Raw genomic sequence first — 25,392 nt, 5'->3', positions numbered from 1 at the left:
TCTGTATTTAAAGCTAACAGCCATCACAGGAGTACTAAACTCAGTATCAAGCTAAATGTATATGAAGAGAAAATTTGTTTTCTTGAACAGAAAGATTATCTAAAACAATACCTATATTCCCTTAGCTTAGAAATTTGTTTGAGTCATAGAATCACAGAATGGTTTGAGTTAGAAGGGACCTTAAAAATCAGCAGGTTTCAACTCCCCTGCCATAGGCAGGGGCACCTTCCACTGGACCAGATTGCTCAAAGCCCCGTCCAACCTGGTCTGGAACACTGCCAGGGATGTGGCATCCGCAGCTTTTTCTGGGCAACCTGAGCCAGTGCCTCACCAGTGCAATGCTTGTTCTCTTTTAACCCATAAGGGGTGAATGAACTCATGAATCTGAACTAAGAGGTGACAAAATTATAGTAGTGTAGGATGTTCCTCCTCCCATTCCACATCACAGCAATATCTTTTACAGAAACTATATGTGCATGACTAGTATTTTGTAACTAAATAATGAAATAATTATATTAATGCAAGATGGAAAATGGAAGAGGCCTCCAAAAGTTAATTTCTGGTTCATGGTCTTGCAGCAGTGTTTTCCTGTGTGGCAGCCTCACCTAGACTGTGGGAAGATCCATATTCATCTACATTCAGAGTTGTGCTTCTCAGTAACTGTCATTGCCAGTAGTTTGATTCTGCAGTAATTGTGGTTTTAAATACATATATATAGTGTATAGAAAGAGAGACTTATATTTATGTAATATATATATATAAGAATTGTTGCATCTTAGATTATGGAGAAGGCTAGATCTTGGAAGGAGTGATTGTGAAAACATTTGCATGATGGTCAGAAAAATGTTATTTATTCTGGATGAGATCGTCTGAAGCTGATCTAGAGTAGTAACTGAGTCATGCCATATATACATACAAGTAGTTTTTCTTCCTAGAGTCAAGTCTTCCTTTCTGAAAGGATTGGAGTTTTTATAAAGCTTAAGCCCTTTAGAATGGAATATTTTCTTACTCATCCACCATGCCTCTGGATGGGAGGTTTAGATTTTTCTGGATATACTAATAAAATAATAATTAAAAGACAGATAATATTCCTTTAAAAATAGTCCCATAGAACTGGTTATAATATGTTTCTGTATAATACAGGTCACCAGAAAGACCCACTGGAGATCTTCGGGAAAGAATGAAGAACAAACGTCAAGATGTTGAGGCAGAGCCACAGAAACGAAGTACAGAGGAATCATCCTCTCCTGTTAGGGTAAGAGTGGAGTTTGCAGAACTCCAGAATCCCTCAGTAGCAATTGGGCAATGTGTCCTAGAAACCTTACTGCTGTGACTTGTAACACTGAAAATGTTTTAAAGAACTGATCATTCTGTACATAGCATATCACATTTTTTGTTATGAAGTGCCTTAACAATTGTACTGTTTTGCAGTTTTATAGTGCTTACTGGTCTTTTGGTTCCCAAATGTTTTATAAATCCCACAGACTTAAAATGTGTTATAAATACTGATAAACAGGTATTTAATAACAGCGTAGACTCTTTGATTATTACCAAGAAGGTATATTAACCATTGTTTCAATCATTCACTGTTTTCCCCCCAACACTTACTCATATCCCTTGTATACATGCATCCCAACTTAAGTTGTTCATTCCAAATTTGCTTTTGATGAAACCATGCAATTACTATTGTGCTGGTTCATTTTGCCTCCCTCCTCACATACTCATCAGGCACCCCAACTGCTAACTTAATGGATTTTGCAAAAAATTCATTATTGTTCTTACTTTGTAAACATCGTTCTGCAGTCCTGTGGCCCTCAAATATCAAAATTTAATTATTTTTAAATTGTGTTACCCGTTTCTGATGTTACAAACAAATAGGGACAGAGTTCCTAGTGTGACCCTGTACTTGTAGCAATAGCACCACTGTATTCCTGCACCATGTTTAAGACCATCTTCATATGAATAATTTTTAAAAGGTTTTATTTATAAAAAAATCAGTTTTGCTTCTGCAGGTATTAACAATGTTCTATCATTTCCTCTTGGTCTGTTCCTACTTGCTGTGTAAAATGATTTTTTTTATGTCAGCTGTAAATAAATCAGCAGCAGCTGCTATCATTAAATTTAACAGAATGGCTTACCTTCCAATCATGTTTTCAGTTGCTGTAAATTTGTGTAAACTCAGTCTTTTTACTGAAATGTGTTTCTTTTATTTTCTAATAGTTTGAATAAACTGTTCAGTTATTGAGTACATGGTTGGTGGGAAAATTTTTTTTTCCAACCGTCATTAAAAATTTTGCTGTAACTTCTGTCCTGGTGCAACTCTAATTTTGATGTAATTCTTACTTTTGATTAGTTAACCTTGCTTTTTATAGTGTTCTCTTAATGTAATAATAAAATACTCTTACCTAAAACCCAAGTGAAAATGAACTGGAAGCAAGAATCCAAAGGAATTGGAGAATTAGTGTTAAAATATCAAAGAATTATTTATAGATTGAGCACACGGCAGAGTGAAAAGTGCTCTGCTTCAATCTCATAAAATGGAAGAGAGAGGAAACAGCTGAACTTTTGTTTTAATTCCATGGAGGCAACTCTCAAAATACAGGATATCAAAGAAAATATTCTGGAACAAATAGATGAAGAGGGACAGTCGTCAAGAGTTGCTTTGCAAAGAACCAGGATATCTAAAAGGACAGAAGACTCAAGTGACTGAACTGCTAAGAAAAATCTTGCTCCATCGGTAGAGCTGCTGTTACGGTGGAGATCTAATATGTGATGTTTCCATATTTTATTAAAGCTTTTGGGGTAACAGCAGAGCTTGATAAGAAAACTTTGAAATAATGAAAGGTAGCTTGTTCCATAAGAAGTTTCATAATCTTGGTTAAAAAATTAAAAAAGACACCGATCAGAAACGTTCCTGCAGATGAAATCTGTGCTTCACCAGACTACTAGACTGAAACTTTGATGGAGAGTAGTGGCAGAGAGAACTGCCTGACATAGGTCAAACCTGTTTTGAAACAAGGCTTTTGAGGCTATGTATAGATAGTCAAAGAATAGCAAGTATATTTTAGGTTTAGAAGCCAGCTAAGGGGAAAATTTTAGATTAATTTGAAATTGAATTACACAGAATGCTATCATAATTCATTTAAAGAACTATAACTTAAAAGAAAGTAGGAAAAATGTTGGACATCCCAGATGTCAAACTTTGCAGAAGATTTGAAAACAGTACTTGAGATTACTGAGGTCTGAGGAATGTCATGGTGGTTGGGAAAGATAGTTTTCGGCAGTACAATGGCAGATGAAACTTGGTGTTGGCAAGGGCAAGGTAATGCACAATTGAAGAAAGTATTTAAAACAAAAAATGAATGAATGTTTTAAAAGTAACTGAAAGCACACAGTAGAAAAATAAGTTATTGTGGACAGCTCAATGAAACCATGTGTTCAAAGTGAAGTCACAGCTGTAGAAGCAAACATTCAGGTATATAAAAATGGAATAGTAAATGATCAATAACATGCTGTAGAAATTCATGGTCCAGTTTTATTTGAAATGCTGTTTGGTTGTCATCACCTCTATGCAAGAAAATACAGTCAAAGGTCATCTTGAAGTGAGCAAAGAGAGGACAAATAAACTGGAGAGAAGAAAGGACATGGGATGAGTGCAAATAACGTATGTTTGAGAAAATATAAGTTAGATGCGTCATATTCATACTTTATCCCAGGAGAAAGAGTGGCAAATTTGAAAATAACAAGGGGAAATGCTATTTACAGTATATATAACAATTCTACCTGGTTTCCAGAAGATAGACACACAAAGCTGAATAGGTTCCACAAGAAGCTAAGACAGTATAACTAGTACAAAATCTTTTCAGAAGAGATTTTGTATTCTTCGGAGACATAAGATAACTAGTACAATCTTTATGTACTTAGGAAGAAACTTCTTATATGGGCAGTTTATAGACTATATCCCTTTTTATTTCTTCATGCTTTGTACTATTATTTGCAGAGACAATATGCTGTGTTACGTGGACACCTCCATTGAACTCAGTTGATTTTGTTTTTTCTTGGATTTGTGTTTGGAATTACTTCAGCACTGTATGTTAGTGTATCAATTATTATACAAACAATCAGATGAGGTTCCTGCTGTTACTGTATTCAGTTGGATTTTTTTTTTTTAACTTTTCACCATATTATGAGAAGACAGTTACGTTGGTGCGTATGAAATCTTAACCTGAAAGTTGTGTGTGTGATTTGGGAGAAAGAGTGGGAGGAACTTAATATACATTTAGGAAGGTTTTCATAAGGAATGTGTGTCACTTGTTTCACATCTGTGGGTTTTGTCACTGTAGCTTTTAACTATTTCCACTGGAAATAGGACTCAGCATTGTCTTCCATCTCTGAAATGGGAACAAATACCTCCTAATATCAGGGGAACTTCAGATTCATTTTCTAATGTGTTTCTGTAGCTTGTTAGTAGTTTACACTATGAAGATATTATATCTAGAGCAAAGTACTGTGCTTGCCCAAAAGGTTGTAGCCGTAATATGCATAGCTTACTGTAGGTTTAAAGGAGTCTGTGCTTTGGAATGAGTTTATTTTGCTGCTGCATGTACATGTGCAACCTGATGAGGTTGAAACCAAGATTTCTGCAATGCAAGAATTATAGGTTGTGTGAGTCTTCTGTTCTTTCCATCAGTGTTGGCAAAATAGCACTTCCTGGCTAGAAGCATGTTTCACAGATTGGACGAGTCCTTTTGTGCTTGGCCAGGTTTTTCTGGCAGTAGTGGAAAATTCAAGTAGACATCAAGTCTTGTGCTGTAGAGTGCTGATCACATGGGACAAAAAACTTATACTTGAATAGACATTAAATTAAATAAAGTATCACAGAAGTCAGCCATAGTGTCATCCGTTTTTCCCTTTCTTGTGGCGTCTCTCCTGAATATCAAAATGCAATTGTAAACATCTGTCCAATACCTGCTATGTTTATCTGTGAGCATCTACCTGAAAACAGTGTAGACCAAGTCTACTAAATCATTGTTTCCTCTTAGAACAAGCTACAGTATTTTTATTAAATAAATATATAATTACAAAAGTTTAATGTTTCTCATCTAGTAAATGGCATTTTTTCAGAATCTGCAGAGAAATAGTTAACAAGAGTGACTGAAGTGGATATGCAGCATCTTCAAGTACAAGTGAAAGACATGCTATTGGCCTTTTTAGGAGCTTAACTTACTTTATTCTTGGCGTGTTAAGGGAGAGACAAAATGGTCTGTAAGGATATGAAGGAAATATTTCATTCCCATAGTATGAGGGAATCAAATGTGATACAAGTGTAACAAGTAAAATAAAAGGAACATGTTGAAGATTTTTCACTGAGAAAAATTAGGTATGTGTTCTAAACCATCATAATTTAATTTCTTGATTTGAATGCCCCAGGAAAAGATATACTCAATTTCTAAACTAATATTTGATGTTCAAGGTGCAATGTTGTCAAAATCTTTTTTTTTGACAACTAAAGAACATTAGTGTAAAATACTGTGCTTCCCCTATATTCAGTATTTCAGTTTGATAGCTGTTTTTGTCTTCAGTTCTTCTGTAGAAATATGATTGTGCCACTACCAGATCTTTCCACTGAAAGGAGAAAATACAGGCTCTTTCAAGATGCTTGTATTGACTTGTAAGTTTGAGGAGGTAGCCATGATACATACAGGTTGTGTAGTATTTTTAACATGGGTTCTTAAATTGAACTTGAAGCACTGACTTGCTTCATGTTCTTTGATGACAAGTTATTTGATGAATTGTCTTTGAGAGTTTTTTTTAAATTGGCATAGAGAGGTTGTCCTAGTGTTTATATTTGTTTGCTTGTAAGAGGTCGTGTTGAATTAATAGAAACTAGTATTCATATTTAAGAAATTATGGTTTTGTTAGTTTATGTTGTAGGACTTAGTTGAAATATACAGTTCATTAGGACAGATGTGGCCTTCATGGAGGGTGGGCTAGAAAAATGAGAGCAGTCTTACAAAAGGAAAGAATGGTTGCAGGGAAGGCTTGTTATACTTTGAGATTTTTAGATCTCATCAGGGTAATCATCTTTTAAAGTAATTTGCTTTGGGGCATAGTAGAGTTCTGGCCCTTAGACTGAATGCCTTTAGTACATGCTGAGATGATAGTTTAGTGGATGTAGACTTGTCTGCAGCTGATGTCAGCAACCAACATGACTCAGTTAGTTATGACCTTCTGCATCATTTTAGAGATTTACATCATTAAACTAGAGATAAGTTTTTAACATTGTTACTGAATAGAAAAGGAATAGTTGAATTTTACTCATTTTTGAGTGACTGTCTGCAATTTTACATTGTTTCCCTAATGTGTTTCTAAGGTGATGTTAAGGTTTTAAATTAAATCAAGATCTAAGTCCCAATAAGGAATACCTAGTGAAATTCTCAGGCATTTCCTTTTCTTGGTGTTTCTCCCTCATACCAACATGAAAGAATACCCAGAAAAACAAAGGAGGGCACGATGTGAGGTGAGAGCAACAGGGCTATGGGACAGACTTTGCTCTTCTGGTTTCCTATTTAAATAAATTAACCTGAGATACTTCTAAGCTTGAATTTTCTTCTTTTGCTAGTAGTGAAGAAACTTTCCTGTATTCCGCTTGAGCCCAGGTAGATCATTTAGAGAATGATGCTTCAGCAGATGCAGAGGTGCAGCTATGTAGCTTTATGCTGGAATTTAGCAGGGGCACAAGAGCAGCACAGCATCAGCTGACTTGAAATTATCTTTTTTCTTGTAAGGATAGTATCTGCTTTCTTAGGTGTTCACAGGACCATCTGCCACATGGGAAATGGGTGCTGCTTGTTACTTAGACTTGTCTTGGAGACAGTGAAAGTCAAACTCAAAGCTGCCAATGGAACTTGATTTGGTTGTGTTGCTTTAGAATTTTTTCCCCTTTTGCCAGCCAAGGGTCTCTGGGTTTATTTATTTTATTATCTCCTCCCCCTCTGCATTCTTTATCCTCTGAAGAGTTAAATGGTTCCACTTCTGAGGCTCATCTGCCTTGCATATAAATGTTCTTATTTACACCTGAGAATCTTTTCTCAAGCTAAAATTAAGCTTGAGTTAGCTCAACTTAAAATTATACTCTTTAAATGTTCATTGGACTTCTGGTCTTTAGAACTTAATCTCTTCTTTCGGTGCCTGTTTTAAACTTTATTCTCTGATGTGTGCTTGACTCTTGCCCTGCTTTTAAGCCTTCTTATTTTATGAATCCTTTCTTCTCTTTTCCTCATCTGCTATTTGCATTCTGATTATATGAAATTGCATTAGAACATGTAGCCTGTGGAGTCTCTGCTTGTTTAGGAAGGTATTTGTTCAACAGGCTAAAGGGAAAAGCGCTTTTTGTACTATGAAAAAAGCCCAGCCAAAATGCCATGTAAAATACACCTGCTTCTTCAGGCTTCTTTTGAAATAAAGTTGTTTACTCTAATGCGGCACTTTTCCCTTTATAGAAAGAGTCTTCACGAGGAAGACATAGAGAAAAGGAGGATATCAAAATTACAAAGGAGCGAACACCAGAAAGCGAAGAGGAGAATGGGGATTGGGAAGCAAATAGAGAAGGTACGTATAAGGTATCGAACTGACAGTCCCCTGACACCTCAAAAAACTGTGAGATTTCTGGGCTGTGTGTAAAGTGGAATGCTTCAAGATCTGGTTTCTAGGCAGAATACTTTAATGCAGTAGCCTTTTTTTTTTTTTTTTTTTGAGAAAAACTAACAAGTTACATGAGTTGAACTGCTACAGTGGTTAAACCAACTAGCTTTAAAAACACAGGCTTTTTTTCCTTCTCTTTGGCTACTCAGGCAGCAAGGAATTTAAGTGTAGTCTACTGCATGGTGAATCTGTCACATTAAGGTCATTATATGAATCCAAGTTGCATCTAAAGTAATTTTGGAACTTGTCAGTCTGAGAAGAAAGTGTAACTATTGAATTCAAAAGTCAGCTGTTTCTGTTGCATAATTTGTAATGATATAAACTGTCATTAACAAGGTCTACATTAGAATGAGTATAGCAACAGTTGATGGTGGACATTGGTGAAATATTTATGTTCTAAAACTACTTGAAGAGTGCTAAGTGTCTTGTACTACTTTCTGTAGTCATTTTTGTATGAGTTGGTGGGTGGGAGCTTTTGAGGTTTTAGGTTTTAGGTGGTTTCATTCTTGCTGTGGGCAGTTTTCTTGTCTCCTAAGTTTCACTTCTGTTAGAGTCCTAGGTCACCTGATAGTGATGTTGCAGGAGCTTCTACAGAACCGTGGTGTTTCTGTAGTTTTCTAAGCGTCTATGTTTCAGAATTAGTTACAATGTTGCAAGAAAAAAAATAATTGCAATTCTGATCCGGTCTGAGGGAATTCAGATATAATGAACGTATTTGAAATGAAGTTCACTGCAAGTTGTAGGATGGAACTCCTTGAAAATGTCAGTAACTAGGGAGCTTTTCAATACTGTGTGCTATAAGTGTTGCAGGTCCTGTTTTGCTGTGTCTTAACCACAATACATGGAATGTATTGTGGAATGGAAAAGTAGCCGTTATATATATTCCTTCTTTTATAGATTTTTTTTTTACACACTTTAAGAAAAAATTGATATATGACATGTATACATGGAAATAAAGCCTGGCTCAAAAAAGTTTGGAACATAGAAACCAGAAGGTCTATATAAACATATGGTATGAATATCTGAAGTCTTAGACACTGAGACTTTAATCTTGAGAATTCAGCTTTTTTTTCAAAATAGTTCAATTATCAGTATATGGGTGAAGGAGAATTACTATCTGTTAATTTCTACTGAGTGCTATATAAGTAGATGGATAGACTGGGGAAGAACCTATGCTGTTAGGAACTGCACCTTTCTCTGAACTGTTCCCATGTGTTCATGACACATGAAGGCAGTTTTTAGACTGAGTTTAGTTATTGCAAAACCTTTTGTATAGTTCCTGTGTATAGGAAGGCAGTGAAAGCTACTGACTTTAATGAAATCATCTTTTCTCTGACAGATATTTTCCCAACATGCTTTTTGAGTATTAGACTTAAATAGCCATAAACAAAATTAATATAAACAAAGTGCCTAAATTCAGTTTTCAGTAAGTTTTCACTTGCCACGTTGGAAGCTTAAGATACTAACTATCCATGACTTAGTGAAAAAGTGAGAGAAATGGCACTTTTTCTAATGTGAAAACCAAACAGTGATAATGTTGTAAAACCAGATGTAAACTCTTGAAGTGTATGTTTATCCAATGAAAGAGTTCATACAGAACTCCTGTCTTATTTGAAAATAAATGTTTACATGTAATTAAGTGTATCAATTGATTTGTAAGACACTGTATTAAACAAACCCCTCTAGTATCATGCTATGTTGCTATGTGAATCTGTTTCATGTGAGTTCCCCAGTTAAGCTCTACATACTATTACTCCTTTGAAGACACACAATTTAATTTTTTTTGTTATTTAAATATAAATAAGTGGTTTACTGTGCTTCCTTTGCTACCTCAGATGAAAGAAGATAAGATGTTCTTTTTAATGAAGTTTAAGAGTTGAACTTCAGGGTGTATGGAACTAACTGGAATTACTTCAGGTTTGCACACATAATTGGAGAAGATATTTGGCATTGATTCCTTGGTCCATTCATGCAGTGCTTAAAAGTCATGGAAGTATTTATGGTTGGCATCTAGTATGCTAAATGTTATCATTATATTTTTCATAAGAAATTGTCTACTAATCTATTTACTTTTTTTTTCTTCAAATAAAGACTCTGATAATGGAGATGTTAATTATGATTATGATCATGAGCTGTCTTTGGAAATGAAGCGCCAAAAGATTCAGAGAGAACTCATGAAATTGGAACAGGAAAACATGGAGAAACGAGAGGAAATAGTAATTAAAAAAGAGGTTTGTATTATGTAAATGTGAAATTAAAAAGACAAGTCATCAGCCATTTCATAACCTTCTAATAATTTCCCAGAAAACTTAGTTTTTTGGGCTACAAATTCACTATTGTAATAGTAAATAACTGGCACCCATATGATTAGCATGTGACTTGAGTACTGGAAGTGAGTATCTGATATGTCATCCAGCACAGTAACCAAATTTTCTCCTTTAAATCAGTAGGATTTTATGCATTTTAGTGAAAACCAAAACTAGTAAGATCTGTAACAAAGAAGATACGTAAAAGAAAACACAAGGCATTTCCCAGTCTCATTTTCCAGCCTGCCTTGTAGTGACACAGCAGAGTGACAGACAAAGCTGTAGGTGTTAGAGACTGTAAAATTTTGGGGAAGATTAAAAAAAATCCTCTAAGGATGTCTTTCAGACAAATGTGATTGTTAGCTGTGAGCATACTGATTTTAAACTTTTTGCTTAACAGTTTTTGTAATGTATTGCAGAGTGCATCACCTTCTCTTCATCTGCTTTATCTGTTGTCTTCCTTTTATCTGTGTTCTTTGCAAACAGTGCGATGAGGTTGAAGTAGAGATGTACATGGTCTTCATACTCTCTCACTTGCTGAATTTACATATTTGACACACATATTTGCATGCAGTTACACTCTTGAGCGTCAATATCTTATTGGTTAATTGTATTCTTTCCTTCAAGATTTCTCCAGAGGTGGTTAGATCTAAGTTATCACCATCGCCATCACCACGAAAGTCTAGCAAATCCCCAAAACGAAGATCCAGTCCCAAATCATCATCTTCAGCTAATAAGAAAGACAAGAAAGCATCTAATGTCTCTTCACCACTTTTGGAGCAGCAGAGGTCAGTATGTAGATGCATCTCGCAAGAGAGTGAGAACAGAGAACCACACATATTTTTTACTGGAGTTTTCATAAATAATATTTTCCACTTCCCTTTCAGTGCCCTTGATTTTACAAATTTAGGAGAAGATCTCTAAATTGTGCTTTTTATATGGATGTAGTTGTCAGTTGATTATTTTTTCATGGTTTACAAGCAGATCTTTTTTCTTTGAATCTCCAGAATCTTTGTGAGGGGATGAGAAAATATAAACCATTGAAAAGTGGAAAACACTTCTGTTAGAAATGCTGCAGCCTGTGAAGCAGCCCCTCTAAACTGAAATGTTTAAAATTTGACCAACTGCATATTCTGTTGGTATTGCATATTACTGTTGAAGATACAATGTGTGACTTTCAAGGAAGAGAACTTCTCAGAACTCAGAGGATAAGAAGTGAGGGATGGGGGGACGGGAAGAATTAAGGATAAAATATGTTAAAATCATGGGGTTTTAATTGGGTGCTGTGCCACCAAAGTCAGTCTCCAAAACCTGCTTCTAAAGTTCTTGCTGGCCACAAGACGTGAATTGTTGTTTGCAGTTTTTAGATAGGAAAGGAATTACTGTAGCAGTGTAACAAGACACATCTGTGTTTACTAAAATCTCCTATTTAATCAGTTTATTAAAATCCCCTTTAAAATAGGGGCAGAATGATGTTTTTGCTACAAGAATGTGCTATAGCATGTGCTGCTATGCTGCTGACATATGCAGTGATACCTAGTTGATAGGATTTATCTTAGTGGTAAATTATGTGGAAAATACATACTATTTCATATTGTGAGTTGCATATTCAGCAGCATTTAGATGCTTCATCCTGTCAGATAGTTAACATTATATTGAAACCATGAGGAGTTCAAATAATTTTATGTATATAGTTGAGGTATTGCATTGGGGTATCCCATAGAAATGGGAGTCTAAACAGACAATGTACTGTATGGTTTTTGTCTTCTGATGTACACAGTTCATGTTAAGGGCATTTTATCTTTGAAAACGGGTTCTGTCTGAACAAGAGCAATTCCTATTATTGTTCATTTCCTTCAGAAAAGAAGGCTATAAATAGAAGAGCTCAACATGAATTTTTACCATCTCTATTTGCCTTTCTGTCAAGTTCTGCTATTGAATGGTGCTTGCTAAGGGAGTTGGTAAATGCTGTCCTAAAAGCTTCCAGGCCTTCTATGTTATAACTTTCCTGTCAACATCTGAGAAATTACTGTTTAAAATAGTTGTCATATGTTCATTTTTATACCCGCCCTACCCTGTTAATTTCTTTCTAGGAGTTCTAAAAGTAACCAGAGTAAGAAGAAAGGTCCTCGTACCCCTAGCCCTCCTCCTCCAGTACAAGAGGAAACTTCCCTGGGGAAAAAACACAAAGAAAAACATAAAGTAAAAGAACGTTCAGAAGAAAAGGCAAGGGAGGTGAAAGACAGAGGGCGTGACTTTGAAAGGCACAAGGAGAAAAAAGAGAAGCAGAGGTAAGTTATGTTGCATTATTAACTTTTAACTGTGATGTAACCTTGCTTTTAAAATTATCTTTTATAGAACACCAAATAATAAGGGTGGTATTAACTACTTTGCCAACAACCATTTCAGTACTCAGTGAAGTATTTTCAGTGTGTTATATAGATGGGTTGATAGACTATAACTATCAGATTGGTAGGTTTTAATTACATAACTTAGTAAGTTTGTAAAATGCCCCTTTGAAAGATTCATTACTTTTCAAGAATTTGGATCTTCACCAGTGGAACAGATTGCCAAAATCTTTATTGAAGTCATTCTCTGGTCTGATTGCATGCTTTTCTGAAATCTTAGAGAACTAATACCTTTATAAGTTGTGCAGTGTGCATTTAAACTTTCCCTAATCTTCAGTAGGTTAAAGTATTTTTGAAGTAATCAAAGACTACTGACATTGTAGAATTGCTTCACTTTTGCATATATACATGCCTATTTTTTTTTTTAAATGGTGGACTACTGTGGCTATTCCATTGTTTCCTGGAGCATACAGGTCCACTTAAGCTGACAGATACATGATCTGCATTTTTATATCCTGTATTTTCTTGATGAAAGCAGGGGACATGTTCTTACGTCTTACTTTGTAGCTGACTAAGGATTGGAAGAGCAGTGAATTATGTATTTTTAATTATTAAATAAATTCCACCATACCATACTTGAAAGTATTTTATTTCCCTCATGATTGCACACTCCATTACTAGAAGGAAGTCACAAGCAGTAGAAAAAAGTATTCTAGGTAGTGCTGAAAGGATCAAGACAGTACTTGTCTTATCATTGTACTATAACCAAGTATTGCTGTGGTGACTACAGCCTTATATTTCACTGCTGGATTTTTGTCTTTTTTTTCCCCTACTAATAAATAATTATTATAAATAATAATAAAAGTTTCGTAATAAGGTAGCAAAATATTTCTCCATTGGTAAGAATTCTGTTTTGCCACCACATGAAGTTTTAGGCAAAATTACAAGAAGGTTTTTTTTGTTTTACCATGTTCTAGTTTTTACAGTCCAGTGTAGCAAGAAATTTAGTACATTACTTGCATTCTTGAGTTTTGCTAGTTTAAGGTAATTTCACGTGTGAAATCATAGGTGGAACAAATGATTGTATAACATATCTTGATATGGTAATCACAGGTTCTGTCTTGGAGGTGTTTGTAGTTTCTTAGAAATGTGCTAATGCCATCTTAGCCCTGTTAAACAAGCTGCTGCTTATGTTTCCCAGGGATCCGTCTGAAAGCTCCCGTAGACAGAAACGTTCTCCTAGTCCTGCAGATCACTCTGGCAGTAATTCTTCTCCGTCCAGAGAGTACTCACCACCTGCTGCAAGGCGAAGGCAAACCTCCCGAGCTCCAGCCAAGTCAACCACTCACAAACATAACTTCTCACCCTCTCGCAGGTGGGAGGTCAATTCTGTGGATTTTATTTTCTTTCATAGTTCTGGTTTGGAAATTTCCTCTCTTGATTTGACTACTTGTTTATGTGTCTGTTGTGAATGTGTTTGTGCCTCAAACACTTGAGCTTTTTTTTTTTTTCTTGCCTAGTTACTATGTTGAGGGTACCTGTCATGTCAAGAGCACAAGTCACGATGAACGTTTCCATTTATCAGTTCCTCTCAAATGTTTTGCCTTCAGGTAGAACTTCAGGAGTCTGGAACATAGGAAAATCTTTTACCTTTGAAATGGAAATGGGCAGGATTTCTCCATTCTAGAGTGGGTAAAGTGATACACAGGTCCTGGTTCTGCACATCTTTTTTGAGAAGCAGGCACAACTGGCTAAACCGTGCTGTACAAAGCTTCTTGTAGGAAGGTTTGGGGAAGGTATCATTTCTGTTAGTTCTTGAGGCTTTGAAAAAAATGTTTTATCACCATTAAATATGGAGTAGGCTCTTTATTTTGTCCTGAAAGAGTGTAAGCTCAGGTTTAGAATAGCAGTGCTAAATACTACTGTAGTCCCATGTTTGTATAATAGAAAACAAGGCATTCTTATTTTCTTCAGCTCTGTTGAAGGATGGGGGAAGGCTCCAGATGTCATACATATTTCTGTATGCTGATAAAACAAGCAAAATAAAACCCATCCATTTAGCAATCCACAGAGTTGTAAGCAAACTGCTTGGCTTCTGTGGTGATTCAGTTCAGCTTGAATAACATTAGATTATTTTATGGGGGATGCCACTGATGGACATTTTTGCTATGTTGGATTTTCTATAGAGAAGAGTGTTCCTACTGGAGCAGTAGTACGAAGTCTGTAAAATATCTCTTCTGTACTCTTTTCCCTGTTTTTTAACTTACTCCAATGTCCTGGTTTCGGCTGGGATAGAGTTAATTTTCTTCCTAGTAGTTACTGCAGTGCTGTGTTTTGGATTTAGCATGAGAATAATATTGATAGCACACAGCTGTTTTAGTTGTTGCCAAGTGATGGTCACCACAGTTTCCCACACCCTGCCAGTGAGCAGGTGCACAAAATGCTGGGAGAGAGCATGGCCAGGACAGCTGACCTGAACTGTCCAAAAAGATATTCCGTACCATAGAGCATCTTGTTCAGTGTATAAACTGGGGGAGTTGGCCAGGAGCTGCCAACTGCTGCTCAGAGAACGGGCTGGGTATCAGTTGAGGTGAGCAAATGATGTTGTGTATCACCATTTCTCTTGGTTTTCATCTTCTTCTCTCTTACCTCCCTTTTTATTGCTATTATTGTTGCCGTCATGATTATATTTTACTTTATTTCCGTTTTTAAACTGTTCCTATCTCAACCCACAGGCTTTACCTTTTTTCTCATTTTTCTCCCCATCCTGCTGGGGGTGTGCGGGGCAGTGAGCGAGCAGCTGTGTGGTACTTAGTTGCTGGCTGGGGTTAAACATTACATTGAGTATTTTGCTTATCATTGCCTACTTGTATCAAGTATTATGCAAGGGAATGTTAAGCAGGGAAGATAAATGGGCCTTCTACTAGAAGCAAGGAAGGATATTTGAAATACTTTGTCTCCTTACCATTGAAAGCCTTCCATGCAAGCCAATTTTGGTAACCCTGTGTTTCAAAATAATGGTTTCACAGGGAAAAATAGATGTAGTCTTAGTTTAAAGACAGTAAGTCATGAAAACCTTTTGGATTCTGTCAGTCATATCTAGCCCTGACAGAATTTTACATTGACTGCTTTGGAAATGTTACTACTAATTCCAGGTCATCTATTTAATTTATGTATGAATTGTCATCTTAGAGGCATGCAGGCTACTTGTGTCCTCAGGAACAGTGAGATTTTTGAAGATAATGTTGTCCAAGTGTGGCTTTTTAACTCTCACTCTCCTCCTTTTCATCTCTGGAGTTTTGTGAAGTAGAAGGGAGTTGGGAGTTAAGGACAGTATATATTTCATGAGAAAAGATACTTGCAAGTTACTTTGATGCTGGTAAGAGGAAAAATACCCCACTACTGACCCTAAAGACTTAAAGTGTGGTTTTGTCCACCTTAGTCATATTATGGGGAATTTTGTTTTACTGTTGTGTAAATTATCTTTAGTTGGTGACAGAATTTCAAAGATCAGAAATATTTTGTATACACTTTCTTATTCTATCAGATGTGAGTTTTCCATGTTTGTGTAAACATTCACATTTGCTAACATTTTAAGTAGGTATGTGTATGATCTTCTGGATCTAAGAATTGTTTAAAAATCAATCCTTCAATAAAAGGTGTTAAAAATGAATAAGAAGGGAACACTGTTGTTTTGTAAAAAGAATTCAATACTGTTGTAAACAAAAAATCTTAGTTACACCTTGTAAAAATTATCTGTGTAATTTTATTATGAATTCCAAAAATGATTTTATATTGAAGAAAACAGTGGTTCTCATTTGGGGATGGGAAAGAAGATAATGATTTTTTTTTGTGACTCCTCCTTCCCTTCCCCTACATTCTGGTAGCTGTGTAATACAGTTTTGATTGGACAGATTTTTCCTGGGCATTAAATAAATCATAATCATTTAAAGATAAGCCAGGTATATGCAAACATATACTTGGCACCCTGGAGGGAAGTCAAGTTTGATGTTTCGTAGAAACAGCACATATTTTCAACAGTCAGAGGGTAGAGAATACAGAAATTATTTTAATTGCTTTTTTGTATGGTATGTTAAGAACTTTTCAAGTCGAATTATTACACATGCACCTGTTTTAACTCTTTCTTGCAGGTCTGCTTCTCCATCAGGTCAGCATCATTCTCCCATATCCTCCAGACATCACTCCTCGTCCTCACAGTCAGGCTCCTCTGTTCAAAGACATTCTCCTTCCCCACACCGCAAACGAACTCCTTCTCCATCCTATCAAAGGACAGCTTCCCCGCCTGCAAGGCGCTCATCTTCCCCCTATCCCCCACACTCTTCTCCACCTCAGAGGAAGCGAAGTCCTTCAAGACACCGATCTCCTGGAAGGGACAAGGGAAGACATGATCGGGATCGGACTTCACAGTCTCATGACAGGCGCCACGAAAGGCGGGACGGTAGGAATGAAAACAGCACTTCAGAATCGTTTTTATTTGTTTGCAAATTGCATTTTGAAACTTGATTTTCAAATTGTGGCTTTGTGTGCAGCCATCCCCGTGGCAAGGGGCTGAAGAAAATACTGTCTGTGTTTACTCTGCCTGTACTGGTGGTGCTGTTGGCTATCTGTTAGAGTGCCCCTGGCAGAACTGCTTATGTAGGCTCAACTGACTGTAATGGCACTTGTAGGTATCTATGTAGGTGTTCCTTGGGTAAGGCAGTGGTGGTGTCAGTAGGAAAGTGATTTTCACGGCAGGGTACATCTAAGTAACCATTTCTCTTTTCCATGAAGTGTCCGAATCCAGTCCCCACTGATTGCTGTCTGTTGTCTTTGTAATTGATATTAAATGAGGTGTGTGCAAAGAAACAGTCATTCCCTCTGTTTGGGCAATATGGGATGAGCAAACATGCTGTTTGCCTTCAGAGACAGATAACAAAGAGTACATATGTCAGCTCTATTTTAGACTGGCTGTAAACTTAGCTTCCTGTAGCTGTAGTATTATAAATATGTAATATAAAAATCCCAAGACAAATCAGACCCCCAAACTCAAACCAACAGATTTTAGCAGGGCATTGAGGCCTTAGAAGTGTTCTAAATATACCACAAATATTTTGGAAGTGTGTGTGTGTGTGTGTGTGTGTGTGTGTGTGTGTGTGTGTGTGTAGAAAATAAGAGTAATCTATGATTGGAGGAGTAATGACCCTGCCTTAAAATTATTGAAGTGTACTTACTCTTTAGTATGTTTGACATTTATTTTCATTATGCTTACTGTGTTCTGAACAGGCAAATAACTGTAGAGATTCATATTCAGAATAAGATCTTTAAAACTTACTAGATTTATAGATAGATAACCTGGCATGGTCTTGTCCTACTTATGTATTACTTTTTATTCATTAAGTGTATTTTGAGTATGTTGTTTTGGTGTTATTTGTGTGCTAAATGTTTGGTTGCTCCAATTAAGCCATGTATATAATATTCTTTTGAACGTTTTACAGAAACAAGAGGCAAGAGAGAAAAGGAAAGAGAAACAAGAGATGATCGTGATTATGACCAAGAGCAGAGTACCTCCAGGGACCATCGGGATGACAGAGAGTCTCGTGATGGAAGAGACCGGAGGGACACGAGAGACACCAGAGATCGGCGGGAGCCACGGGAATCCAGAGATACTCGGGACTCCAGAGACACCCGGGATTATAGCAGGGATACCAAAGACAGTCGTGACCAGAGAGACTCGCGCTCCACACGAGACTCTCATGACTACAGAGACAGAGAGAGTCGTGATGCCCATAAAAAGGATGACCAGTATCAAGACGACTTGCGCAGCTATGGAAGATCCCATGGCAGAGAGGAGAGCTCTCGGGCTGAAACAAGGAATGACTCCAGAAGTGATTCCAGAAATGAGAGCAGAAGTGATAGAACTGGCAGAAGTCGAGGCAGAGGTCCAGAATTATCTGACAAAGGTATTGCATAATTTTAAAAATTCACGTGTCCCTATCGTTGAAGATCAAATATTTGCATTCATACTGCCTTGTTAAATATTTGATATGCAGGTATGCCAGACAGTTCATGCTTTTAAAGCTGTGTTCAATTCTTTTGTCATTAAATTAAAACTGTTGTTGAACCTTATAGCACTTCTGTGTTCTCCATTCATTAAAGTGGCATCACATTGATATTCTGCCATCCCATTTTAAACATCACTCTAATGTTTCTGCAGCCCTAGGTTTTCCCATTGGCTACAAACACAGTAAGAGGCTGGTGTGTAAATTCATAGGAGGTAGTACATCTCAAAGCACTGGGCAGCAAGTTTCTTATGGTCTTTCAAAAACAGCTGCATGTCTTGGATGCCTGAAAACCATCTTTCACATACACCACCTCTCCCTGCCTCACCACCCTACCCCATCTGATTTCCAAAAAGTGTGACTTTAATCTTTAAAATAGTTTCTGAAGTCTGATGCATTAGTAATGATAATTATAATAATAATAAAGTACAACTCTTAATAATCTGTAATTTATTTGGCTCTTTCAGGCTTGTTGTGACATTTTCATTAGGGGAATTACATACAGTTTTTACTGGGAGAATGATGTCTGCTTTCTCTGCCTATTCTTGCTGCACTATTAGCTTAGAGCCTACTCAGAACAATTGTGAACTGACTTTTGGACTGATATTTCTAGTCAGGAGACCTCATACTATGACCAGGGGGTGAGGATTTAGAAAGTCTTGATTTTGCAGTTTGCAAATAATAAATTTACAGTTAAAACATACGAAATTTGAGTTATTGGTTAAGTAGAGTTTGAAGTTATGATCTTAAGTCCATGAACAGCTAATTCAGATTTATTAGATGTTAATACATCAGTTGTTATAAAATATCAGTGCATTTCCTTATGTGTGGAAGCTCATGCTTTGTGTTGCTATGTCTCCATTAGGGAGTCGGGGGACTAGAGGATCCCAGGTGGATGGTCACAGCAGTAGTGGGAACTACCACGACAGCTGGGAGTCGAGGAGTAGCTACGCTGATCGGGATCGCTATGACAGTCGGGATCAAGCAAGGGATTCCTCCTTTGAAAGAAGACATGGTGAACGGGACAGGCGTGACAACAGAGAAAGAGGTATTTTAATGTCTGGTTTTACTCAAACGTCTGTAGTTAAATGTACGTGTACGAATGTGTGTTTCCCTCTTTTCTACCTTGTTCTGCCTCTACTGATTCATAAATAGCTCATCTGACACCACACGCTGACACTGCTCCTATTTTTGTTAGGAGATGATCATTCGTTGGCATTGTATGCACAAATGCTGTCACCTTTCTGCAGCCCTATGGCTTGATATTGGTATCTTCTGTGTTTATTCATCTGACTAGTATTTAAACAAACTAAGCTTCAAGGAATTTCATTGTACAACTTCACTCTAAAATGTTTTTGCCTCCTCCTTATCCACTTCATGTTACATAAACATGTTAAGCTTAGAGTCCATGTAAGCTTAGAGTCATGGTTGAGTTTTGTTACCGGTTCTGTTTGTCTGTATAGAAACATTATGCTTTTGTACTGTAAATTGCTTGAGTGTGTTTTGAGGAAGGCCTAAACTAGACTGACAATTATGGACTACTTGCCACTAAAGTAAGTGACAATTTTAATTCATTCCTTATTCAAAAATTTATTGTCTGGGGAGTTTAATAGTGATGAGTGCTTTGCAGTTGTCAATAATAATTAGCTAGTAAGCATTGATACAGATACCAGTGGTGATGAAAACAGCATGCAGGACTTACAGTAGTCTTTGGCATAGTATGCAAGATATCAGACTTTTGTACCAGAAAGTGTACTGTGTTGGCTTGAAGGAACTTAGTACCAGCTTACATTCTGGAATATATTTGTATTGCTCACCAATTAAGAGAATAGGAGGAGTTGGGGAAACAAAAATAGCGTGAAAATTAAAAGAGGAGCTGTGAAGAATAAACATAAAATTACAGTAGGTTCTTTTCTGTCATGAGTTTTGGTTTATAGGTAACAGATACATTCTAGCTACTGTGTAATTTCAGTTTTTCAAAGAGATACTTTGTATGCCACTTTGAAAGATACTTTTTAGCCTATTGAAACAGATCTGTTGTTGCTTGTTCTTGTGGAAGGCTCCTTCAGATTCTCTCTCATCTTCAAGGCAGGATTTCAACAGACTTAAACTCTAGGGTTGCTTTTTCATGTCAGCTGGAAAATCCTGAAGACTGAATGTGTCCTGGGGGTTGGCTTTTGCAGTCTAGCTTTAATCTCTTTCACTTCCTCAGCCCAAATAAATCCTACATATATATAATATAATTTTGTGCCCTTCGTATCCTAGCAAGTTTTTAATTTATTAAGAAAAACAACAAACATCCACCCCCCAAAAAAATCAAAACAAAAACCCAAACCAACAGAAGAAAGCTTGGAAATAAAAGCTTGTAATGACGACAAAATAAATTTCTAGTAGGGAAGTTGCTTTGAATGGGTCGTTTCCCTTTGGGGGAAAAATATAGAGCGTGCATTCAAAATTCATTGTCTTCTTCCTTAAAAATTTAGATCACTTTTTATAATAGTAAATCCTTAGAGTTATAATTCAAGACAGTTTTCCTAATTAGACTACAGTTTTAATATCTGTCATTTTGAGAAAAATTGAGATAGATTTTGGTTCTGTGATATGCAAGGAGTGTGATTTTAAAATGCATGCTTGCAAATTTGAGCTGTCTTTTTTCAGCTAAGGCGAATATGGGAGTTTTCCAAACAACCACTGGAACAGTACTTTTGAAAATGAAGTCACATAAGAAGTGCTATCTGCATTTAACTGTCTAATACACTTGCACTGTTTGATTCGCATAAGACTTTCATGGGGGCATTTTGTCACCAAAACTGACATAACAAATAGAAGTTACTGAAGTTCTTTATAAAATCTAATACTTGGTATGCACACTAAATCATATTACAGTGTTGTAGGCCCCATTAAAAGAATGTGAAACCTGTTCACGGAACCGATTGCGTGGATTGATGGTTTACCTTTTTAAAAAGGCAGAAATGTCGCTCAGCTTTGCTTTCAATTTTACATGGTAACAGGGGAACACTAAATCATTGTTAATTCACTCAGAGATGAAAATTGATTAAACTGATGGAAATTCACATTTTATTGATTTAGTTCTGTCCAAACTGTGCCTGCTCACGCCTAGTGGACATTGCCTCAATTTACAGTGAAGTGCACTCAGCCTCAGAGTAATGGAGCGAGAAATACCAACCTCTGTTCATGCCATTTTTTTCCTCTTTTGTATAGTTTTTGTATATATATGTTGTAGGAAAATAGTTTTATTGATTTGTTGTGGCTCAAATGCTACTAACATGAGCATAGAAATTGCTATGAAGTAGTCAAAACTTACAGAAATACTCAAAAAATAATCCAAAATAGAGTGAAGAATATTTAGATAGGTCTGTGGAGAGTAAATAGAATTGAATAAATCAGATTTCACTGTCCTCCTGGATCAGTAGTTTTCTACATGTTTAGTTTTCCTTCTGACTCTAATCCACTGTCTGAACAACAAACTCAGATTCTAAACTTTTAAGATTCTGCAGTAGACACAAATGAAAACTCTGGCAGCTCTGCTTCCCCTATCTCATCCTTGCCTCTGCCTATCTTGTAGATTTGATTGTGTGTTTCTGTGCAGGGATCCCTTCTGTGATGAGACAGGCCAGTCTTTCTAATTTTGCAGAAACTTTTACTCTGTGTTGTAAATAGTTTGAGTCCTTGTAAAGCACTTGACTCCTAATAGATTCAGGAAGTAAAATCTTTGTACAGAAGTCTTAACATTTCCTATGCATGCTATTCCCAGCTTTCTAAGATCTTACACCAGATTCAGAATCATTGAGTAATGCAGTTATAATAGCTACATTGTGAAGGAGGCATACATTTGTCTTTTGAAGCCATTCAGAAAAATCTGGTAGAAAATTAAAAAAAATTTGACTACTTTTGGTTAAGTAAGCAAAGGCCACTTCCTAAATGTTGAAAAATTTCTTCAAAATTAGTTCTGCTTTTGTTTTTCTTGCTTCTCAAAGGGAATATTCGGGTTTCTGCAGAGAGTTGCTTTTCATTTAATGCAAACCAAGATCTGGATCGTCAAGACAAAGGCTCTTGTTTTATTAATGTAGTGGAAGCAGTGTTTATCTGTTTAGCACTTGGTAATCAAACTTGCTTCTGTTTGCAGATCAGAGAGCAAGCTCACCGGTACGACACCAAGGACGGAGTGACGATCTCGAGCGGGATGAGAGGAGAGAGGAGCGAAGGGTGGATCGGTCTGATGACAGGAGAGATGAAAGGGCTCGGGAGAGAGAGCGGGAAAGGGAGAGGGACCGAGAGAGAGAAAGAGAAAGAGACCGGGAAAGAGAGAGGGAGAAAGAAAGAGAGTTGGAACGAGATCGTGCTCGGGAACGGGAGAGGGACAGAGAGCGGGACAAAGACAGAGACCGTGAGCGGGACCGAGACAGAGACCATGACAGGGAGAGGGAACGAGAGAGGGAGAGGGAGAAGGAGCGGGAACGAGAGCGAGAGCGGGAGGAACGAGAGAGGGAGCGAGAACGAGAGAGAGATCGGGAGCGGGAGCGTGAAAGGGAGAGGGGTCGAGACAGGGACAAAGAAAGAGACCGCCAGAGAGACTGGGATGACAAAGAAAAAGGAAGAGAAGACCGCAGGGATAAGAGAGAAGATATTCGAGAAGAAAGAGGCTCAAGAGATGTCCACGAGGAAAGAAAATCCAAGTAAGTGGATCTAAATGTTACTTCAGTCAAAGAAAAGAAAAGGCAGTTTTTTACTGTTGGATTTGGTCAGTTAGTAGACAGGGGAGTATCTTAAGGAAGAAGACATCCTGTTTATGCATAGTCTTGGTCTGGAGCTGTCTCCCCTGCATCTGTGTGGCACATGGTGGTAGCCCCCAAATTGGTACTGGTGAAGTTATTCCCGTGGTTTATTAGTGCTGAATCATGGAACTACTATGAGCTAAGAGCTGAGTCAGACGATGTAATTTTCCCTTTTATGCATGCTTGAATTGTCTTGCCTTTAATAATAGAGTCATTAATGGAAACGTAGTAGAAAACTGTGGTACATTATGAAACCTGAAATTCAAATAGCAGCTATCTAGGTCAGGGTTTGTGACTTTGTTAATTAAATTCCTTTGGAACATGCATTACCCTTTGCACTACCAAATTTCCAACACCAGAAGACTACCAGTGAAGGTGTGAAAAATATCCCCAGTATATGTGTTGTGCTTGCTTTAAGTGCATAGCTGTTACTTGGAATGGCAACTTAGAAAACTACAGAACTTCATGACATCTTTAAATGTCTTCTGTATGAGGCGCTTAGACTGCAGGGATTGTATTGATGATAAATTCAAAGCATCCTGAAGAAATTTGATGGTGCATGTTCCTTTTGCAGGAAGCGTCACAGAAACGAAAGCAGTCCAAGTCCCCGTCAGTCACCTAAACGTCGCCGTGATCATTCCCCTGATAGTGATGCTTACAACAGTGGAGATGATAAAAGTAAGTGGGAGTGGGCTCTCTCTGCAGCTGGACCCAGGTTATCTTCTGTCTATGGAAAATAACCTGCAATTTTAAATAGAAAAAACATAGGGAAAATTTTGTAAGTGTTCCCCATATTTTTATAAGCACTGCCTTTTTTCTTCATCTTTATTTGTTGTTTATCTTCATTTAGTCACTAGGTATTATGTGTGCCAGGTGATAGTGACTTCCACAGCTCCTGTTTAAGATATATATTTACCAAATTGGATATTGTCTTTTGCTGCTACAGCAATAGAAAAATCTAAGAAATCTTAACTGAAGTAATGAGTTATGTGTTTTAATGGACACTTTTTTTGGCACACAGAAGACAGCAAATGCTCACACATTCTCCTTTCTACACAATAAAGGTACATTCTTTTTTGCACTTTGCAGATGAAAAGCACAGACTCCTGAGCCAGGTTGTGTGGCCACAGGATTCCCGGTCACTGAGCCCCTCTCACGCCACGGAGGAGCGGCAGAGCCGCTGGAAAGAAGAAGAGCGAAAATCGGACAGAAAGGAAAGTTCCCGGCGCTATGAAGAACCGGAGTTTAAAGAAAGGGTTTCTTCAGCAGATAAGCAAAGAGAGCAACCAGATGCTTCAGAAGGTTCCCGGTCCAGGATTCAGGAAAATCTTGGACACCGTCCTTCTGAAGAAAGAGATGCTTCTGATAGAATGCATGATGACAGCAAGAAGAAGTCTAAGATACAGAAAAAGACCACGAAAAAGAAGAAAGATGATGACACTGTGGTGGAAAGGTATGCTAATGAACCAGCAACTGAGGAAAGCCAGGTCTTTTCCCCTAAAAAAGGTCAAAAAAGGAAAAATGTGGAGAAAAAGCGAAAGAGATCCAAGGGTGATTCTGAAGTTTCTGATGAAGAAATTGTTCCACATCATAAAAAGAAAAAAGGCCCAAGAACTCCTCCTGTAAATAAAGAAGAATTGGTTGAAGCACCACCTGAGAAAGCAGTGGCAGAAGTCCCCACAAAAAGAGAAGATACAACATTTAGTGACTGGTCAGATGAAGATGTTCCTGAACGTGGTGACATTGTTGTTCCAGAAAGAACCACTGAGGATTCGCATAGAAAAAGTCACAGGACAAGGGCAGAAAAGGTGGAAGCCCCTCATGTTACTATAGAGGATGGACCACACCGTAAGCCCGTGGACCAGAAGCGCAGCAGCAGCCTGGGCAGCAATCGGAGCCATGCCTCCAGCAGGCTTAGATCCCCCTCCAATGATTCAGCGCATCGCAGTGGAGACGATCAGACTGGACGGAAGAGGATCCTGCACAGCAGCTCCAGGGACAGGGACAGGGATAGGGACAGGGAGAGGGAGAGGGAGAAGAAAAGCTTAGAAATCACTGAAAGGAAGTCCCGAATTGATCAGTTGAAACGAGGAGAACCCAGTCGCAGCACATCTTCAGGTATAAGATATATTTTAGTGAGACTGACCTATCATTCTGTGTACAAGTCCTAAATTGTTCT

At 37.5% G+C, this 25,392-nt stretch overlaps 1 protein-coding gene across 1 annotated transcript in view; it reads left to right on the top strand.

Moving 5' to 3' along the window:
• The window catches only part of ZC3H13 (zinc finger CCCH-type containing 13), a gene marked incomplete at its 5' end in the record, with an annotated part of 46,255 nt that overhangs the window by 11,135 nt on the left and 9,728 nt on the right, over positions 1–25,392 (top strand). Inside the window, 12 exons of the mRNA XM_083855238.1 lie at positions 1,144–1,255; positions 7,503–7,611; positions 9,796–9,935; positions 10,638–10,798; positions 12,104–12,301; positions 13,560–13,733; positions 16,510–16,817; positions 17,854–18,318; positions 19,283–19,465; positions 22,565–23,114; positions 23,788–23,891; positions 24,303–25,331. Coding sequence (XP_083711364.1) covers positions 1,144–1,255; positions 7,503–7,611; positions 9,796–9,935; positions 10,638–10,798; positions 12,104–12,301; positions 13,560–13,733; positions 16,510–16,817; positions 17,854–18,318; positions 19,283–19,465; positions 22,565–23,114; positions 23,788–23,891; positions 24,303–25,331 — 3,533 coding nt within the window. The remainder of the gene's footprint in view (positions 1–1,143; positions 1,256–7,502; positions 7,612–9,795; positions 9,936–10,637; positions 10,799–12,103; positions 12,302–13,559; positions 13,734–16,509; positions 16,818–17,853; positions 18,319–19,282; positions 19,466–22,564; positions 23,115–23,787; positions 23,892–24,302; positions 25,332–25,392) is intronic.

Source organism: Zosterops lateralis, assembly GCF_965231275.1.
Source record: "Zosterops lateralis genome assembly, chromosome: 2".
Classification (NCBI taxonomy): Eukaryota; Metazoa; Chordata; class Aves; order Passeriformes; family Zosteropidae; genus Zosterops; species Zosterops lateralis.
The sequence above is the reverse complement of the archived record's forward strand: the minus strand, read 5'-3'. Positions and strand labels throughout refer to the sequence as shown.